Source organism: Pongo pygmaeus, chromosome 9 (genome assembly GCF_028885625.2).
Source record: "Pongo pygmaeus isolate AG05252 chromosome 9, NHGRI_mPonPyg2-v2.0_pri, whole genome shotgun sequence".
Lineage (NCBI taxonomy): Eukaryota > Metazoa > Chordata > Mammalia > Primates > Hominidae > Pongo > Pongo pygmaeus.
Window position 1 is genome coordinate 10394907 of NC_072382.2, and position 16744 is coordinate 10411650.

Below are 16744 nucleotides of genomic sequence, written 5' to 3' on the forward strand. Positions count from 1 at the left end.
AACCCTGTCTCTACCAAAAATACAAAAACTTAGTCGGGCCTGGTGGCAGACAACTGTAATCCCATCTACTGGGGAGTCTGAGGCAGGAAAATCACTTGAACCCGGGAGGCGGAGGTTGTGGTGAGCCGAGATCATGCCACTGCACTCCAGCCTAGGCACAGAGTGAAACTCTGTCTCAAAAAAAAAAACCAAAAAAACACCTCCCTTGAAAGGCCCTCCCTAGCTCCCCCTTAATTAAGCCAGGACCCCCTACATTCTCCCTTTCAGCCCATCTGCGCCCTCACCACTCTCACCCAGTCTGTGATGATGCCAGAATGCCTGGTGCTCAGCGAAACAGCCATTCATAACCAAGGAGATGGACACAAGCCACAAGTGTTTATTGCAGAAATCTGGCCAACATTCCAATTGCAGGGCCCCAGCACAGGGCTGGGCAGGTGAGATAGGGAGGGGTGGAGGAAATAATCTGACCCAGGGCCTCAGAGCTGTGAGATGATATTGGGTGCCAGGCTGCAGGTGAGGCCTGTGCCATCTGGTTCCACATTCAGGGCCTTCACTATGCCATCCTGTACCACCATGGAGAACCTGCCGGAAAGAGGGGCCCAGCCAGCTGCATCAGCCTGGGCTTGGAGGCTGGGCATGGAGACAGGCGGTGAACAGCCAGGGGCCCAAGAGAACTCAGAGAGGACTCTCCCACAGAGGACTCTCCCCCACAGAGGACTCTCCCCCACACAGGACTCTCTCCCCAGAGGACTCTCCCCCACAGAAGACTCTCCCCACACAGGACTCTCTCCCACACAGGACTCTCTCCCCAGAGGACTCTCCCCCACAGAAGACTCTCCCCACACAGGACTCTCCCCCACACAGGACTCTCTCCCCAGAGGACTCTCCCCACATAGGACTCTCCCCTACACAGGACTCTCTCCCCAGAGGACTCTCCCCCACAGAAGACTCTCCCCACACAGGACTCTCCCCCACACAGGACTCTCCCACACAGAGGACTCTCCCACACAGAGGACTCTCCTCCACAGATGACTCTCCCCACACAGGACTGTCCCCACAGAGGACTCTCTCCACAGAGGACTCTCCACTTTTACCTCTTGAGACGTCGATTCCCAAAGATGGACACCAGCGAATCATCTAGTAATAAGTCTGTCTCCTAAGAAGAGACAGAGAAAAGTGTCAGAAATCCCTGAAGAGGCCAAGGGCCCCTACTGCTCCCCGCACTGCCGTGTCCCTGTGGCGGTCAGGGGAACACTCACCTTCCCAAAGGCCCCAGTGGGATCAGCCAGGAGCCGAACCTGCAGAGAAAGTAAAGGTCACAAGAAGAATATCCCACCTGGCCCTGACTCCCTGCAGTCCCCGCACCTCACCTTGCCTTCCGCCTTGTGGGCTCGGCCCCACTCGCCAGTCACAAAGGCATCATTAACACTCAGACAGGCCACCACCTGGACTCCCTTGGCCTTCAGAGCCTCGGCCTGCTCCACAAACCCTGGCAGGTGGGTCTGGGGAAGGGGAACAAAGGGTCCGCAAAGGGATAACTGCATCTGACCCCCAGCCCACCCTTCATCTCCAGGCCCTTCTCAGTGCTCTGCCTCAACACCTTTGATCAGACAATGAGAGCTGTCTAAACCATTCTATTTCCTTTTTGCCTTGGCCACTAGGAAGCTCAGAATGAAACCTAATGCCTTATGGTCCAGAGGTGAACTTTCCATGGGCAGAACTATGTCTTATTTATCTGAGTCCCAAGCACCTTCCACAGTGCCTGTCATTTAGCAGGACCAACAGGGGTGTTGGATTTAATTGTAACATGTTTTTCTCCAATATTCCGGGTACTGTTCCCTTTTTGCAGTCTCTATTTGTTTTCTTTTTCTTTTGTTTTCTTTTTTTTTTTTCTGAGGTGGAGTCTCGCTCTTTCACCCAGGCTAGAGTGCAGAGGCACGATCTCCACTCACTGCAACCTCCGCCTCGTGGGTTCAAGCAATTCTCTGCCTTAGCCTCGCCAGTACCTGGGATTACAGGCACCCACCACCATGCCTGGCTGATTTTTTTGCATTTTTAGTAGAGACAGGGTTTCACCATCTTGGCCAGGCTGGTTTTGAACTCCTGACCTCGTGATCCACCCGCCTTGGCCTCCCAAAGTGCTGGGATTAGAGGCGTGGGCCACCGCACCCAGCTCTACCCAGCTCTACTTGTTTTCTGATGGCACTGAAATGCTTTTTAGGAGTCCTATCAGGACTATGCGGAGGACTTAAGAGCAACACAAAAGATCCCAGGTCCTGATCTTCAGAAGGGGAAGGGCCTCACCTTGGAACATCCAGGGGTGAAGGCCCCGGGAACTCCAAACAGCACACCCTTCTTGCCCTTGAACAGCTCTGCCAGGTTCACCTTGTTCCCTGGCTCCCCTTCAAACACCTCCACTGCTGGGATGGCATCTCCCACCTAGAAGGAAGGACTCCAGGGTAAGGGGGGTGAGGGAGCCAGGGCAAACCAGAGGCAGGAAGGTGAACAGAGAGCCTGGCAGCTGCGCCTGCAGGAGCCGGGGCTGAAACCCAGCAGGATACTCCAGCCCTGTCAGTTTCCAAGGGCCCTCCCTGCCCGCTCGCACTGGGTTACCCCATATCCTCCAAGTTTCAAGGTGGCCCTGCTCCTCTTAAGGGGCCATTGGTGACAACAGAGAAAGGGAGGGAAGGCTTCCCCATGTATCACAAACCATTGCATAACATGCTGTCTAGGTTACAGGAAAGGAGTGGGATAAAATGGACAGGGGCTAGAGGGCTATATTTGGGGGTGAGGAGGAGTCCCTGACAACATGGAGGGAGAGGATCTTGGCCAGGTCTGAGGGTCCCACCCTCACGAGGAGGAAGAGGAAGGGCAGCGGCAGGTGGAACATTGGGGGAGGGTGTCCAGGCCCCTACACCCAGGAGGTGTAGAACAAAATAAGGAATCTTTTGAAGGGGGAAGGATCCATCCCCAGAGTACTTGAGGGCTTCATAGGGCCAGAGTGGGTAGGGAGAGAAAGTCAGAGGTGAGGGCGTCTCTGAGGAGCCCAAAGGTTGAGAGCAGGATGGAGTAGAAAGGGAATGGGGTCTCACAGGGTTTGGGAGGAGAAGGGGGAAGGTCCAAGGCCCTGGGGACGGTTCCAGGAGGTGAAAGACAAGACAGAAAGGTGGGAATTCGCCATGGGGGGAGGGGAGGTCGTGGAGTGGGATGGGGGAAGCCCCCGCGGGGGCGCTAAGGGACAGCTGTTTCAGAAGATAGGGGAAATCAGGCCGGGAGTGGTGTCTCACACCTGTAATCCTAGCACTTCGGGAGGCCGAGGCGGGTGGTTCACCTGAGGTCAGGAGTTCGAGACAATCTGAACAACAGGGTGAAACCCCGTCTCTACTAAAAATGCAATAGCCGGGGGTGGTAGCTCGCACCTGTAGTCCCAGCTACTCAGGAGACTGAGGCAGTAGAATCGCTCGAACCCGGGAGGCGGAGGCTGCAGTGAGCAGAGATTGCGACACTGCACTCCAGCCTGGGCGACACAGAAAGACTCCGTCTCAAACAAACAAACAAACAAAACAATGCCTCGGGACTGTCCCGGGAGGTGAGGCCCCCACGATTGGCGAGAAAGGCCACGAGGGCCTTCTGAAGGGATGAGCCGGGCGGGCGGCGGGGAGGGGTCTGGCAGGCAGGAAATAAAGCAATACTCTCAGACCAGCCGGACGGGGGTTGCCATGGGGGTAGCGGGGGATGTCAGGCCCGGCCGGGCCAGCGGTCACCTTGATCGGGGCCATGGCTGCAGCGGCTCTGCTGAAACTGCGGACCCCGCCAGACGCCCACCCTCCTTCACTGCACCGTCTTGCTGCCGCTGCCGCTGCCAGAGACTGACCGCCGGCCCCACCGACGAGTATATAGCCCGCTGAGCGTCTCAGGGCGCACACGCCAGCTAGTCCCATACCCGCCCCACGGCCACTTCCACTCCGCCCCCTGGCTGGGGCCACCGCAGCAGGCGGGGCACCGCTGGCAGCACAGCGGCGACACCCTGGGGAAGGCGGGCCTGGGCCGCCTCTACTGCGCAGGCGCGAGCGGCCACCCGCAAAACACACCTTCCGGGACCGACGCCTCGTTTGCACTGGGGGCTGGACAGCAGACGCAACTACAAATGGGGCAGAGCTTTCGGCACTGGAGCAGCTAATTTGCATATAGGAATGAGGCGCGGCTCGGCTTCCATGGGCATAATTTACAGATAGGGCAGTATTTCTGCTCCTTAACCGAAAGCGGGATACAGAAAACGACGGTGTTAGGCGCCTGTGTAGGAGTAAAATATGTTTATTTTGCATTCAACGAGAGCCCCTGCATTGCAGCTATTTTGCATATGATTTGCATCTCACGAAGAATTTGTGGCAAAAAAAAAGCTGGGCGTGCGCCGTAGGAACCTCCTGCTGAGACGCTTCCGGTAGCGGCTCGTGACCTGACAGGTCTTTCACCTACCTACCTCAGCTCCCACAAGCACGAGAAGTTCCAGCAGGTTCGCCACTTCCGGTTCTCCTGGCCATCCAATAGCATCGAGTGGAGCATCCCCGGAAGTGACGCAGCGGAGGACGACCTCTTTCCGGTTCCGGCCTGGCGAGAGCTTGTGTGGCGACATGAAACTGCTCACCCACAATCTGCTGAGCTCGCATGTGCGGGGGGTGGGGTCCCGTGGCTTCCCCCTACGCCTCCAGGTACCCGCCTGCGGCAGTCTTCCCTTTTCGGGCGGGATGGTGGGCCAGGGTCCAGTGCTTGCCTAACTAAACTCCTCTGCCCTGCAGGCCACCGAGGTCCGTATCTGCCCTGTGGAATTCAACCCCAACTTCGTGGCGCGTATGATACCTAAGGTGGAGTGGTCGGCGTTCCTGGAGGCGGCCGATAACGTGAGGATCCTTACCGCACCCGAGCATATCCCGGGGAGTGCGGGGCGGGCACACCTCAGCCGGGCTGAGGCGGGAGTTCGGGATGCCCGGAGATAATTTCGGCCTCTTGCCCACAGTTGCGCCTGATCCAGGTGCCTAAAGGGCCGGTTGAGGGATATGAGGAGAATGAGGAGTTTCTGAGGACCATGCACCACCTGCTGCTGGAGGTGAGAAGCGGCCCATCACTTGCTTCCCGGGCCACCTGCCTCCCGCACTGAGGCTGCCAGTGCTCAGCTCTGTCCCTCCCCGCCCGCAGGTGGAAGTGATAGAGGGCACCCTGCAGTGCCCGGAATCTGGACGTATGTTCCCCATCAGCCGCGGGATCCCCAACATGCTACTGAGTGAAGAGGAAACTGAGAGTTGATTGTGCCAGGCGCCGGTTTTTCTTGTTATGACTGTGTGTATTTTTGTTGATATATACCGTTTCCGAATTCTGCCGTGTGTATCCCCAACCCTTGACCCAATGACACCAAACACACAGTGTTCTTGAGCTCGATATTATATATTTTTTTCTCATTAAAGGTTCAAAACCAAAAGCGGTTTCTCTTTGCAGCAAATATACATTAAAATAGAGTCTCTGTACAGCCAAGGGCTCTGGGCCCTGGCTTGCCCCATGTCCCTGCGCCTCCCTGGCCAAACCCAAAAATAAATATAGTGTTATTGCTCTGCAGGGCATAGAGGCAGTGCTTTCCTACCCCCTGAGGAGGCTCGTTGGGAGCTGATTGGGAAGCCCTGGCCACCCCAGGGGTCCAGGGGCTGGAGTCTGCTTGGAGTTATTGCTTCAAGGGGGGGCACTAATGCCCAATGCAAATGATGAGAGGAGGAGCGAAGGGGGCATGGGCCTTTGCTCTCCAAGTCCCACTCTGCTCTGAAGAGGGGGTAGGATTAAGCAGCAGCAAAAGCATCACCCACTGGGAGACTGTGGCCTCCATCCCCTTCCCTCCCTGAGATAGGTTTCTGCCTCCCACACATCCCGTGCAGCCCCCTATGGCTTCCGCAAGGCCCCCTACACTCTGGGGGCACGTTATGGCTTGCAAGGGGCAGCACTGTGCCCAGAGCCTGGACACACGTTCCCAGCTTCTGACACCCCCTAGGAGGGGGAGGAGAGGGCGTGGGGCCTGCTCCCAGGGGCTGATGGCATTGCCCTGGCCCTGCCAGCAGGCTGTGGCACTGCCCAGACCCCAGCTCCGCCCCAGCCCTTGGGGCTGACCCCATGCTAGGCAGGTCCTGCCAGAACCCCCACCAGTCCCACCCCTTGCCTCAGTCCATCATGGCCTCGAGCATCTCCAAGAACAGCTTGTGCATGGGCACCTTGCCCTCCAGCTTCACCCCATAGAAATGGGCCAGCACTTTGCCCGCTGTCTGGCGGAGGAGCGGTAGCGTGAGCAGCAGCCTGCCCGCCCGCCGCCGCTCAGCACCCCCTCCGGGGCCAGCCCGGCCGGCTTCGTACTCCAGCAGGGCCTCGTGCAGAGCTTCTCGCAGCTGCTCCACAGCCTCGGCATCTTCGATGTGCACAGAGTCTGCAAGAAGAGAGGAGCGTGGTGTTGGCCTGGGCTATCTCTGGCAAGGGCACTCCCCACATCTTGAGCACTGCTGAATGGGGCCTAAGGAGGAGCCAAACGAGGATTTGTTGATTGGCTGACTGGGGCACCACTCATTGCTCCAGCTCGTGGGCCAGGACCCCACCCTTTCTCCCTCAGCTGTGGCCACCTTGTAACGTCCCCACCTTCCCTCCCACTAAACTTGACCTTTCTGCATTAGCGTGGCACTAGGGCTCAAAATCCTGTGTGCAGTTTGGAGCCTGCACTTGGCTTGCTTTTTGACTTTGCACAAGTCATTGTTCTTCTCTAAGCCTCAGTTGTCCTTATCTGCAAAATGGGACTGTGCCACCATCACTGAGTTAAAAACCTGAAGACCTTACGGAGACACCTGTCAGTGCCTGCCCCAGACTCACCTGAATTGGCAAGGGCCAGGGCCTTCAGTAGAACATACTCCTCTCGCTCCAGCCGCAGGGCCTGCAGCCGCCGCACTAGTTGCAGCAGGGCAGCCCCCAGTTCCCCCAGGCCAGCTGCCCGTGCCCCCTCTTCATCCAGGACTAAATCCTCAGCGAAGGCCAGCTCATCCTGCAGTGGCAGTGAGCGCTGGGCCACACCCAGCACCAGCACCTCCATCCACACGCTCTGCAGTACTGACATCTGGTCAGACAGCGACAGCGACGAGAAGCCTAGGGGGCAGCGGGGAGCAGGCCTGGCTGAGCAAGCGCACCAGAGCTGGGCCCGTTCAGGGCAGCCCCGGGTCACCTGGGCCCTTTACCTGGGATGCTCTTGGCCCAGCTGATGGTGACCACGATCTCTCGGTCAAAGAGGTCACAGAGGGTAGCCACGGCTGGGAGGTGCCCATCAGGGCCTGCAGGGTCAGGCATGGCATAGAGCTTCTCAGGCTCAACCACCAGCAGATGAGACACCAGTGCATTCACTGGGGCTGCGGTGACAATTAGAGGACAAGAGTCAGGAGCACTGGAATCTGTCAGGCCTCGGGTCAAGCATCTTCCCACAGTGGCTCCCCCGTGGCCTTCCTCAGTAGCAGCTGGCCAGCGACTTCCCTCCAGGGAAGAGTGCTAACTGTCTCCCAGGGAAAGCCCGTGTGTTTGTGGACAGGCTGTGAGTGCTGGAAAATCGTCCCTGTTCCCAGTCCTGCTACTTTTCCTGATGCAGGAAGAGGCAGTTTCACATGTCTTGGGGAAATGAGTGAGTGAAGAGACGAAGGGGAAATACAGGTCCCAGTGCCCAAGATAACTATGATGCCACACATAGGCCTCCCGTTTCCTAGCCCCAGGGACCCACAGTGCTCTCACCTGTCTTCCGGGGACCTCCAGCGACTGCCAGGGGCCCAGCAGGGAAGGGGCCCGGGAAGGGCAGTGGGTCCACCTCCGGCCGCCGCTTGTACTTCTGCCGCCCACCCCGGACGCGGTCCAGGCGCACTCCTTGAATTGTAGGACAGATAGGACAGTGACTGTGGTGCTGTGGGCAGGGTGGGGCTTGCTCTCCAGAGCTGTCCTCCCCGAGTCCACTCACCAGAACTCCCAGGCTCACCCCCACCTGGCCCGGGTCCCCGACTCCCCCAGCCCTCGCCCAGCCCCTGCCCAGCGCTCACCCTCCTTGAGCATGCCCACCCGCAGGCACTTGGTGAAGCGGCAGGCCTGGCAGGCCTTGCGTCTCCGCTTGGTGATCTCACACTCGTTGGAGGCCGGACAGCTGTACTCGATGCTCCCTGCCAGGAAGAGGCAGGGCTCCAGTGGCAGCCTCCCAGGGCCAGGAGGGGACCCAGCTGACAAGAGAGCCCTGACTCTCCCCGGGCAAGCACAGGTCTGGGGGTACGGGGAGGAAAGGGAGAGCAGGCGGCCATGAGCGGGCAGGGAGGGGAGTGGCTGCTGGGCGGGGGAGCCCTGCCTGGATGAGGGAGGAGCTGGACCAGGCAGCGGGGCTGCATCTCGGCCCCAAGCCTCATCTCTGGACCACACCGCCCTCATCTGCTGACATCAAGGGCCACAAGGACCTCTGCATTGCTAAATCCAGTGGTCAATTCTCAGTCCTCATGTTACTTGGCCTAAAAGGAGGATCTAAGGCTGTTGATCACTTCCTGCTCCTAGAAACACTTAAAACACTTTCTTCTTTTGCTTCTGGTTTTCCTCCCACCACACCAGCCACTTTGTGGTTTCTGTGCATCTTCCCAAGCTCTTTCATCCAGATTGCCAGGGCTGTCCTTGGAGCTCATCTCCAATCCCATGGCGATCTTCCCCAGCCATGGGGCTCTCACGTTTCTACCTCTAGCCTGGACTTGCTGTGAGCTCCAGACCCATCTCTCCAGCTGCCTCCTCGACATCCTGCATGTCTAGAAGGCATCTCGGACCAAACACAGCCTACGTGGACTCCACATGTTCACTTGCCCGAGAAGAAACCTAGGCAGAATCTCTGGTTCCTCTCACACCCCACATCCAAGCCACCAACACATTATGGTGGGCTTTACCTCCTCCAAGGTCCAGAATCCACCTCCTGCCCCTGGCAACTACTTCCACCCTTGACCCGATAGTCACTGTCACCTCGCCCCTCGCTGGCCTCCTGCTCTGTCCCTGCTTGCTCCAGTCTGTTCTCGACTCAGCAGCCAAGAGGGTCCTATTAAGCCTCCATTACATCCTGTACCTCCTCTTCTCAAAACCCTCTGGGGATTTCCCTTCTCTGAGTCCAAGCCAAAGCGAACCCACGTCCTCCCAGGCCTATGTCCCTGCTTCTTGCCTCCTTTTGACCTCTGCTCCTTGCTGTCGCCTCCTCCATGTTCCTCAAACAGGCCCTGCCTGGAGCTCTGGTCCTGAAGTCCACACAGGCTCCCTCACCTCCCTCTGCTCACTGTCACCTTGGAGGTCTTCCCTGGCCACCCTGTGACAATGCCAAATCCCTTTGCAGAGTCCTCCTGGCCTCTGAGCCCTGCTTCTGATTTCTCTTCAGCCCTCAGCACCACAGAACACGCTGCATATGCACTCACCTATCTCGTTTATTACGCCTCCCCCTTCAGTGGCAGCTCCACCAGGGCAGGAACTGGCCCCAGCACTAGCAACGAGGCCTGGCACATGGTGGGTGCTGGCGGCCCTCCCGGCCTCACAGGGCCCCGCAAGGACCAAATGACACAGCTAGACAGCAGGCCCGCAGCACATTTCTCCTCCCGGTGCATTTTCTCCTACCCCCTACTTGGGCTTCAGCACTCAGCTCAAGACACCATGGCCAGGCGCGGTGGCTCACGCCTGTAATCCCAGCACTTTGGGAGGCCGAGGTGGGTGGATCACCTGAGGTCAGGAGTTCGAGACCAGCCTGGCCAACATGGTAAAACCCCGTCTCTACTAAAAGTACAAAAATTAGCCGGGCGTGGTGGCAGGCACCTGTAGTCCCAGCTACTCAGGAGGCTGAGGCAGGAGAATCGCTTGAACCCAGGAGGCAGAGGTTGCAGTGAGCCGAGATTGTGCCACTGCACTCCAGCCTGGGTGACACAGCGAGACTCCATCTCAAAAAAAAAAAAAAATTAGCTGGGCATGATGGTGCATGTCTGTAATCCCAGCTGCTCGGGAGGCTGAGGCAGGAGAATCGCTTGAACCCGGGAGGCAGAGGCTGCAGTGAGCCGAGATCGTGCCATTGCACTCCAGCCTGGCCAACCAGAGCAAAACTCTGTATCAAAAAAAAAAAAAAAAAAAAAAGGCCGGGTGCAGTGGCTCACGCCTATAATCCCAGCACTTTGGGAGGCCGAGGGAGGCAGATCACAAGGTCAGGAGTTCAAGACCAGCCTGACCAACACGGTGAAACCCCATCTCTGCTAAAAATACAAAAATTAGCTGGGCGTGCGCCTGTAGTGCCAGCTACTCAGGAGGCTGAGGGAGGAGAATTGCTTGAACCTGGGAGGCGGAGGTTGCAGTGAGCTGAGGTTGTGCCACTGCACTACAGCCTGGCGACAGAGTGAGACTCTGTCTAAAAAAAAAAAAAAAAAAAGTCCGGGAGCGTAATCCCAGCACTTTGGGAGGCTGAGGCGGGTGGATCACAAGGTCAGGAGATTGAGACCATCCTGGCTAACATGGTGAAACCCCGTCTCTACTAAAAATACAAAAAAATTAGCCAGGCGTGGTGGCGGGCACCTGTAGTCCCAGCAGCTCGGGAGGCTGAGGCAGCAGAATGGTGTGAACTCAGGAGGCGGAGCTTGCACTGAGCCAACATCACGCCACTGGACTGTAGCCTGGGCAACAGAGCGAGACTCCGTCTCAAAAAAAAAAAAAAAAAAAAGACGAGCCCTCTGGAGCCTCAGAACCAGCACCTCCCCTTCCTGCACATACCACAGCTGTAATAAGACAAGTCTGTGCAACTCACTGTTGCCCAGCTCTCCCCTCTGCCAGGATGTAAACTGCCTGAGGGCAGAAACAGCCCTGCTTCAGCCCCAGCTATGTCCCCAAAGCCTGGAACACTGGCCAGGACAGCAAAGAACAGGTCTGTGCCGAGCAGGGACTCTGGCTACCACATACCTTTATGACCTTGGGCAAGTCCCATGCCTAACCCCTTGAACCCTCAGTTTCCCAGCTGTAAAAGTGTCCCACAGAGTCGGGTCGTGAGAATTAAAGGGGATAATATGGGCAAAACATCTAGCATGGTTCATGACACCTAAGTGCTCAATATACAATTCCTCTTCACAGCCAGCACACAATAAATATTTGTCAATAGTCAACATACAGTGAGGGGCCCCAGGGTAGGTAGGAGACACCCGCACCCTGGCCGGCTGGCTCACTGGTCTTCAGAGCGGGAAGGGTACACAAAGTTTTAGATTGCTGGATTTTGGCCAAGTTAAAACTTGCTGGATTGGCTGGGCGCAGTGGCTCATACCTGTAATCCCAGCACTCTGGAAGCCCGAGGAGGGCAGATCACCTGAGGTCAGGAGTTTGAGACCAGCCTGGCCAACATGGTGAAACCCCATCCCTACTAAAAACACAAAAATTAGCCGGGCTTGGTAGCAGGCACCTGTAATCCCAGCTACTTGGGAGGCTGAGGCAAGCGAATGGCTTGAACCTGGGAGGCAGAGGTTGCAGTGAGCCACGACTGCAGGCCGTTGCACTCCAGCCTGGACAACAAGAGCAAAACTCCGTCTCAAAAAAAAAAAAAATTTGGCCAGAAGCAGTGGCTCACACCTGTAATCCCAGCACTTTGGGAGGCCAAGGCGGGTGGATCTCAAGGTCAGGAGATCGAGACCATCTTGGCTAACACGGTGAAACTCCATCTCTACTAAAAGTACAAAAAATTAGCCAGGCATGGTGGCGGGCGCCTGTAGTCCCAGCTACTCAGGAGGCTGAGGCAGGAGAATGGCGTGAACCCGGGAGGCGGAGCTTGCAATGAGCCTAGATGGTGCCACTGCACTCCAGCCTGGGTGACCATGCGAGACTGTCTCAAAAAAAAAAAAAAAAAAAAAAAAAAACTAGCTGGAATGTCACAATCAGTCATTCGGCGTCTGTCCAAAGTTCGGCGTTATTAGTAATAAGCAGAGGAAGCAGTCTAACATTGAAGAGTTCAGTTCTGGACCTATACTGACCCAAGTTCAAATCTTGGTTCTGCCATTTCCTAGTTGTGAGACTTCAACAAAGTTTCAAATGCCTCTCTTAGTCTCAGTTATAACAGTACTGACACCTTATAGGGTTGCTATGGGGACTAACTGATCATAAAAGAACACAGTGCCTAGCACAAGGTAAGCACCAAGATTTTTTTTTTTTTTTTTTTTTTTTTTAATTTTTTTTGATACGGACACTCACTCTGTCACCCAGGCTGGGAGTGCAGTGGCACGATCTTGGCTCACTCCAACTTCTGCCTCCTGGGTTCCAGCAATTCTCCTGCCTCAGCCTCCTGAGTAGCTGGGACTACAGGCACCCACCACCACACCTGGCTAATTTTTGTATTTTTAGTAGAGACAGGGTTTCACCATGTTGGCCAGGCTGGTCTCGAACTCCTGACCTTGTGATCCTCCCATCTCAGCCTCCAAAAGTGCTGAGATTACAGGCGTGAGCCACCACACCTGGCCTTTTTTTTTTTAATTATACATGTTATAGCTCCCAAAGTAACCAATGGTTACATAAAAGCAGAAATAACGGAAATAATAGGCCCTTCCCAGGCAATGCTTAATGTCAGCATCTTGCTCATTCCCCCAAATTCTGATAAGCTTTCCTGAGTGAGAAAAAAAATCAGTGACTTTTAAGAGCAGAGATGCCTGTAAGTTCTTTTTTTTTTTTTTTTTTTTTTGAGATGAGAGTGTCTCATTCTGTTGCCCAGGCTAGAGTGCTGTGGCATGATCTCAGCTCACTGCAACGTCTGCCTCCCGGGTTCAAGCAATTCTCCTGCCTCAGCCTCCCAAGTAGCTGGGATTACAGGCACTCACCACCACGCCCGGCTAATTTTTGTATTTTTAGTAGAGACAGGGTTTCACCATGTTGGCCAGGCTGGTCTCGAACTCCTGACCTCGTGATCCGCCTGCCTCAGCCTCCCAAAGTGCTGGGATTACAGGCCATGAGCCACCAAGCCCAGCGTTTTTGGTTTTTTTTGTTTGTTTGTTTTTTGTTTTTTCAGATGGAGTTTCACTTTTGTTGCCCAGGCTAGAGTGCAATGGCGCGATCTGGGCTCATTGCAACCTCTGCCTCCCGGGTTCAAGCAATTCTCCTGTCTAAGCCTCCTGAGTAACTGGGATGACAGGTGCATGCCACCACGCTTGGTTAATTTTTGTATTTTTAGTAGAGACAGGGTTTCATCACATTGGTCAGGCTGGTCTCAAACTCCTGACCTCAGGTGATCCGCCCACCTTGGCCTCCCAAAGTGCTGGGATTACAGGCATGAGCCACCGCGCCAGGCCTTTTTTTTTTTTTTTTTTTTTTTTGAGATGGAGTCTCACTCTGTCACCCAGGCTGGAGTGCAGTGGCGTGATCTCGGCTCACTGCAACCTCCGCCTCCTGGGTTCACGCCATTCTCCTGCCTCAGCCTCCCAAGTAGCTGGAATTACAGGCGCCCGCCACCATGCCCGGCTAATTTTTTGTATTTTTAGTAGAGACGGTGTTTCACCGTGTTAGCCAGGATGGTCTCGATCTCCTGACCTCATGATCCGCCCGCCTCGGCCTCCCAGAGTGCTAGGATTACAGGCATGAGCCACAGCACCCAGCCTTTTTTTTTGAGATGGAATCTCGCTCTGTCACCCAGGCTGGAGTGCAGTAGTGTGATCTTGGCTCACTGCAACCTCTGCCCCCTGGGTTCAAGCAATTCTCCTGCCTCAGCCTCTCAAGTAGCAAGTAGCTGGGATTATAGGGGCAAGCCACCATGCCCAGCTAATTTTTTGCATTTTTAGTAGAGATGGGGTTTCACCACCCTGGCCAGGCTGGTCTCAATCTCCTGACTTCAGGTGATCCGCCCGCCTTGGCCTCCCAAAGTACTGGGATTACAGGTGTGAGCAACCGTGTCCGGCCTTGCCTGTTAGTCTTTTTAAAGTTGGGTGCTAAACTATGATGTAGCCCCTCAAGTACTGATAAAAATCTACCTTGGTTTGGGAGGCCGAGGCAGGTGGATCATTTGAGGTCAAGAGTTCGAGACCAGCCTGGCCAACGTGGTGAAATGTCGTCTCTACTAAAAATACAAAAATTAGCTGGGCATGGTGGTGCACACCTGCAGTCCCAGCTACTCAGGAGGCTGAGGCAGGAGAATCTCTTGAACCCAGGGACGGAGGTTGCAGTGAGCAGAGATTGCGCCACCACACTCTAGCCTGAACAACAGAGTGAGACTCTGTCTCAAAAAAAAAAAAAAAAAATTAAAATCTGCCTTGTGTTGGTGCTGCTTTGGGAAAATTAAGAAAAAGGGGACATGTTCTATGCTGGGGAGAGGTCAGAAGCTGCCAGAAACAAGAACAAAGCTTAGGAACAGACAGAGGCTGCCTTGGACTCTTTCAGAGCCACTGTAGAAGGTGCTGGGCCTAGAGTACCCAGGTGGTACCCCTGAGCTCACTCACATCCACTGCAATGCATCAGCACACCTGGTGCTTTTACCATACTTCTCAGGGAAAGGGTGTCTGGGAGGTAGAGGGACTGGAAACACCAGATTGTTAGCCTCAAGCGGTGCCATGGCCATCTGGGGGCCTACTGAACCCAGCAGTGTACCCAGAGGGTGCAGGGCAAAGGACAGGGGAGTGGGCTGGGGGCTCACCCTGGATGGTCCTCTTGAAGAAGGCTTTGCAGGCCTCACAGGATGCCACACCATAGTGGTAGCCGGAGGCCACGTCCCCACAGACCAGGCAGAGGCGCTTGGGCAGGGAGCTGAGCACCAGCTTCCCACCGCCCTGCTCGCCAGGCCCAGCCCCCTCCCCATCCTCCTCTTCCTTGTGGCCTGGGAGGCAGCGAGTGGGAGCTGGACCAGGGGCCAGGGCCACAGGAGGCTCGGTCTCCGTCTCCGAGGAACCCTTTGGACTGTCGGGGCTGGCCGGCTCTGCCTTGATGTAGAGAGGCTCAATGCCCACCACCTGGCTGGACATGGCGCTGGTCACCTGCAGGGAGAGACCTGTAGGTTCGCAGGGAGGCACTGGGATGGGGGATGGGAGACACCCTGCCACACGGGTTGCCCAACCTCGGGCCTAGGGCCAGGCTTCCAAGCCCAGCAAGTGGGGAGGAAGGGGGGCAGAGTCCAAGGAAGGACTGCCCAGGAACAATGCCCCCTCCTAGCTGTTGCCATGGAAACAGAGTCTTCAGGGCCAGTAACTGACAGCAGGTCTCCCCCTTGGGAACCTGGGGGAGGCTTAGAAAGCCCCTTCTCCCACCCAGGCCAGGGAGCAGGGTAACCGTAGCCCCCAGGCAACCTTCAACCCCACCTGGAATCCCTAGCCAGAAGCAGGATACTTCCCAGTTTTCTTCAGATGGGGGGGACCTCTGAGACTCTGCCCTCACCTGGGTATTCTGCATTGGAGAGCAGACCCAAGGCCAGTGGACGTGCTCACACCGAGTTCACACACTCCACTCACCAGGGTGCTCAGGAGCCCCACAAGCCCACGCAGGCTCGCTCTCTGCTGGGGGCTTTCACACTCGCACCCGCCTTCCCAAACCCGTGCTCGCTTCTGCTCACACTTGTGCTCACATACTTCTGGAGCGCACACCCCACCCGCGAACTCAGTCAAGGCTCATGATCACACACACTCTCACTAGGTCCCCACATCCACACGCACAGGCACGGACTCATGAAAACACCTCCAGAGCTTTTCACACCTGACACGCGGCTGCCCTCCTGCCCCAGCATGCCGATCCCAGGCACACGGCGGGCGCCGCTCCACCTCCTCGCGACCAGCCTGCAGGTCCACTCTTATACGCCCGCTGTCGCAGAGGCCGCCACCTCCCGGGGCGCCGCGTCCCGCCCCCAACCTGCGCACACCTTTGGGAAGTTGCCTAAAGTTGCTACGCCTCCCCCTCCCCGCCCGCGGGAGACCTCTACCAGGTTATCAGGAAGTAAGTGGGGAGAGCCGACGAGGAAGTTCTCCCCTGCCGGTGCGATGACCTTTGACCCAGAGAGGAGGGTGGCCCCAGGCCCCTTCGAGCGCCCCCACGTGGTCTTCAGAGCCCCTTCCCAGACATAGAGCCCTCCCCGTCTTCCACCCCGGCCAGCCCTAGGGACTTCGGCAAGTGCGGGATTGAACCCTGCCCCGGGGCGGGCTGGATCGGAGGCCCAACCCTGACTCGGGTCAGGACCCGCAGCCAGAGCCAGATCCTGCCCCAGGCCGGCCCACCAGGACTCGGACGCCGGATCCCGCCTGAACCCTGACCAGTCCGACCCTCGACTGGGTCCCAGCCGCGGCCCGGACTGGCCCCAGAGTCGGACCCCGCCTGCAGCCCGCCCCGCCCGCCTCCCTGCCGCGCTCGCACATGGCCCCCGCGCCCCGCCCGCCCACCCCCGCGGCAGCGCTCCCCTCCGCCCCCGGACCTGGGGCTCCGGCAGCGCGGTCGGGCAGGCATGGGGGCCGAGCGGCCCGGAGTGCCGGAGTGAGCCGGGGGCCGCGGGCGGCCCCTCCTCCGCCTCCTCCTCGGGCCGCGCCGCCCCACCGCGCCGCGTCCCCTCACTCGGCGGCGCCGCCGGCTGCTTGTAGGACACAAAAGGACATCGCGGCCGCTTCCTACTCCGCTTCCTCCAGCTGACAGCGGGGGTGGGGCTGGCCGTGCGCATGCAAAACAGGGGGCGGGGCCCGGGGGTCCTATGCTAATCAGACCAGCGGGGCGGGCGGCG

At 57.2% G+C, this 16744-nt stretch overlaps 3 protein-coding genes across 5 annotated transcripts; 1 reads left to right on the forward strand and 2 right to left on the reverse strand.

Moving 5' to 3' along the window:
* Positions 1–356: 356 nt before the first annotated feature.
* On the reverse strand, positions 357–3941 carry PRDX5 (peroxiredoxin 5). Its single transcript, XM_054441182.2, has 6 exons — positions 3765–3941; positions 2305–2439; positions 1371–1502; positions 1260–1298; positions 1095–1156; positions 357–582 (listed from the first exon to the last, which is right to left on the reverse strand). Exons 1-6 carry the CDS (start codon positions 3939–3941, stop codon positions 477–479), a joined length of 651 nt encoding a protein of 216 aa, XP_054297157.1. The 3' UTR covers positions 357–476.
* Positions 3942–4099: 158 nt separating this feature from the next.
* Positions 4100–5473, forward strand: TRMT112 (tRNA methyltransferase activator subunit 11-2). The gene is made up of 4 exons (XM_054441183.2): positions 4100–4709; positions 4797–4898; positions 5015–5104; positions 5194–5473. The coding sequence occupies exons 1-4, from the start codon at positions 4632–4634 to the stop codon at positions 5299–5301; spliced, it is 378 nt and encodes a 125-aa protein (XP_054297158.1). The 5' UTR covers positions 4100–4631; the 3' UTR covers positions 5302–5473.
* On the reverse strand, positions 5424–16673 carry ESRRA (estrogen related receptor alpha). Of its 3 annotated transcripts, XM_054441181.2 has the most exons (8): positions 16445–16673; positions 15736–15888; positions 14687–15023; positions 8091–8207; positions 7792–7920; positions 7251–7418; positions 6892–7161; positions 5424–6457 (listed from the first exon to the last, which is right to left on the reverse strand). In XM_054441181.2, exons 3-8 carry the CDS (start codon positions 15009–15011, stop codon positions 6198–6200), a joined length of 1269 nt encoding a protein of 422 aa, XP_054297156.1. In that variant the 5' UTR covers positions 15012–15023; positions 15736–15888; positions 16445–16673; the 3' UTR covers positions 5424–6197. The 3 variants fall into 3 exon arrangements, with proteins under 3 accessions (XP_054297156.1, XP_054297154.1, XP_054297155.2); XM_054441179.2 differs by lacking the exon at positions 15736–15888; XM_054441180.2 differs by lacking the exons at positions 15736–15888; positions 16445–16673 and having other exon boundaries at positions 8091–8304; positions 14687–15017.
* Between the last annotated feature and the right edge of the window lie 71 nt (positions 16674–16744).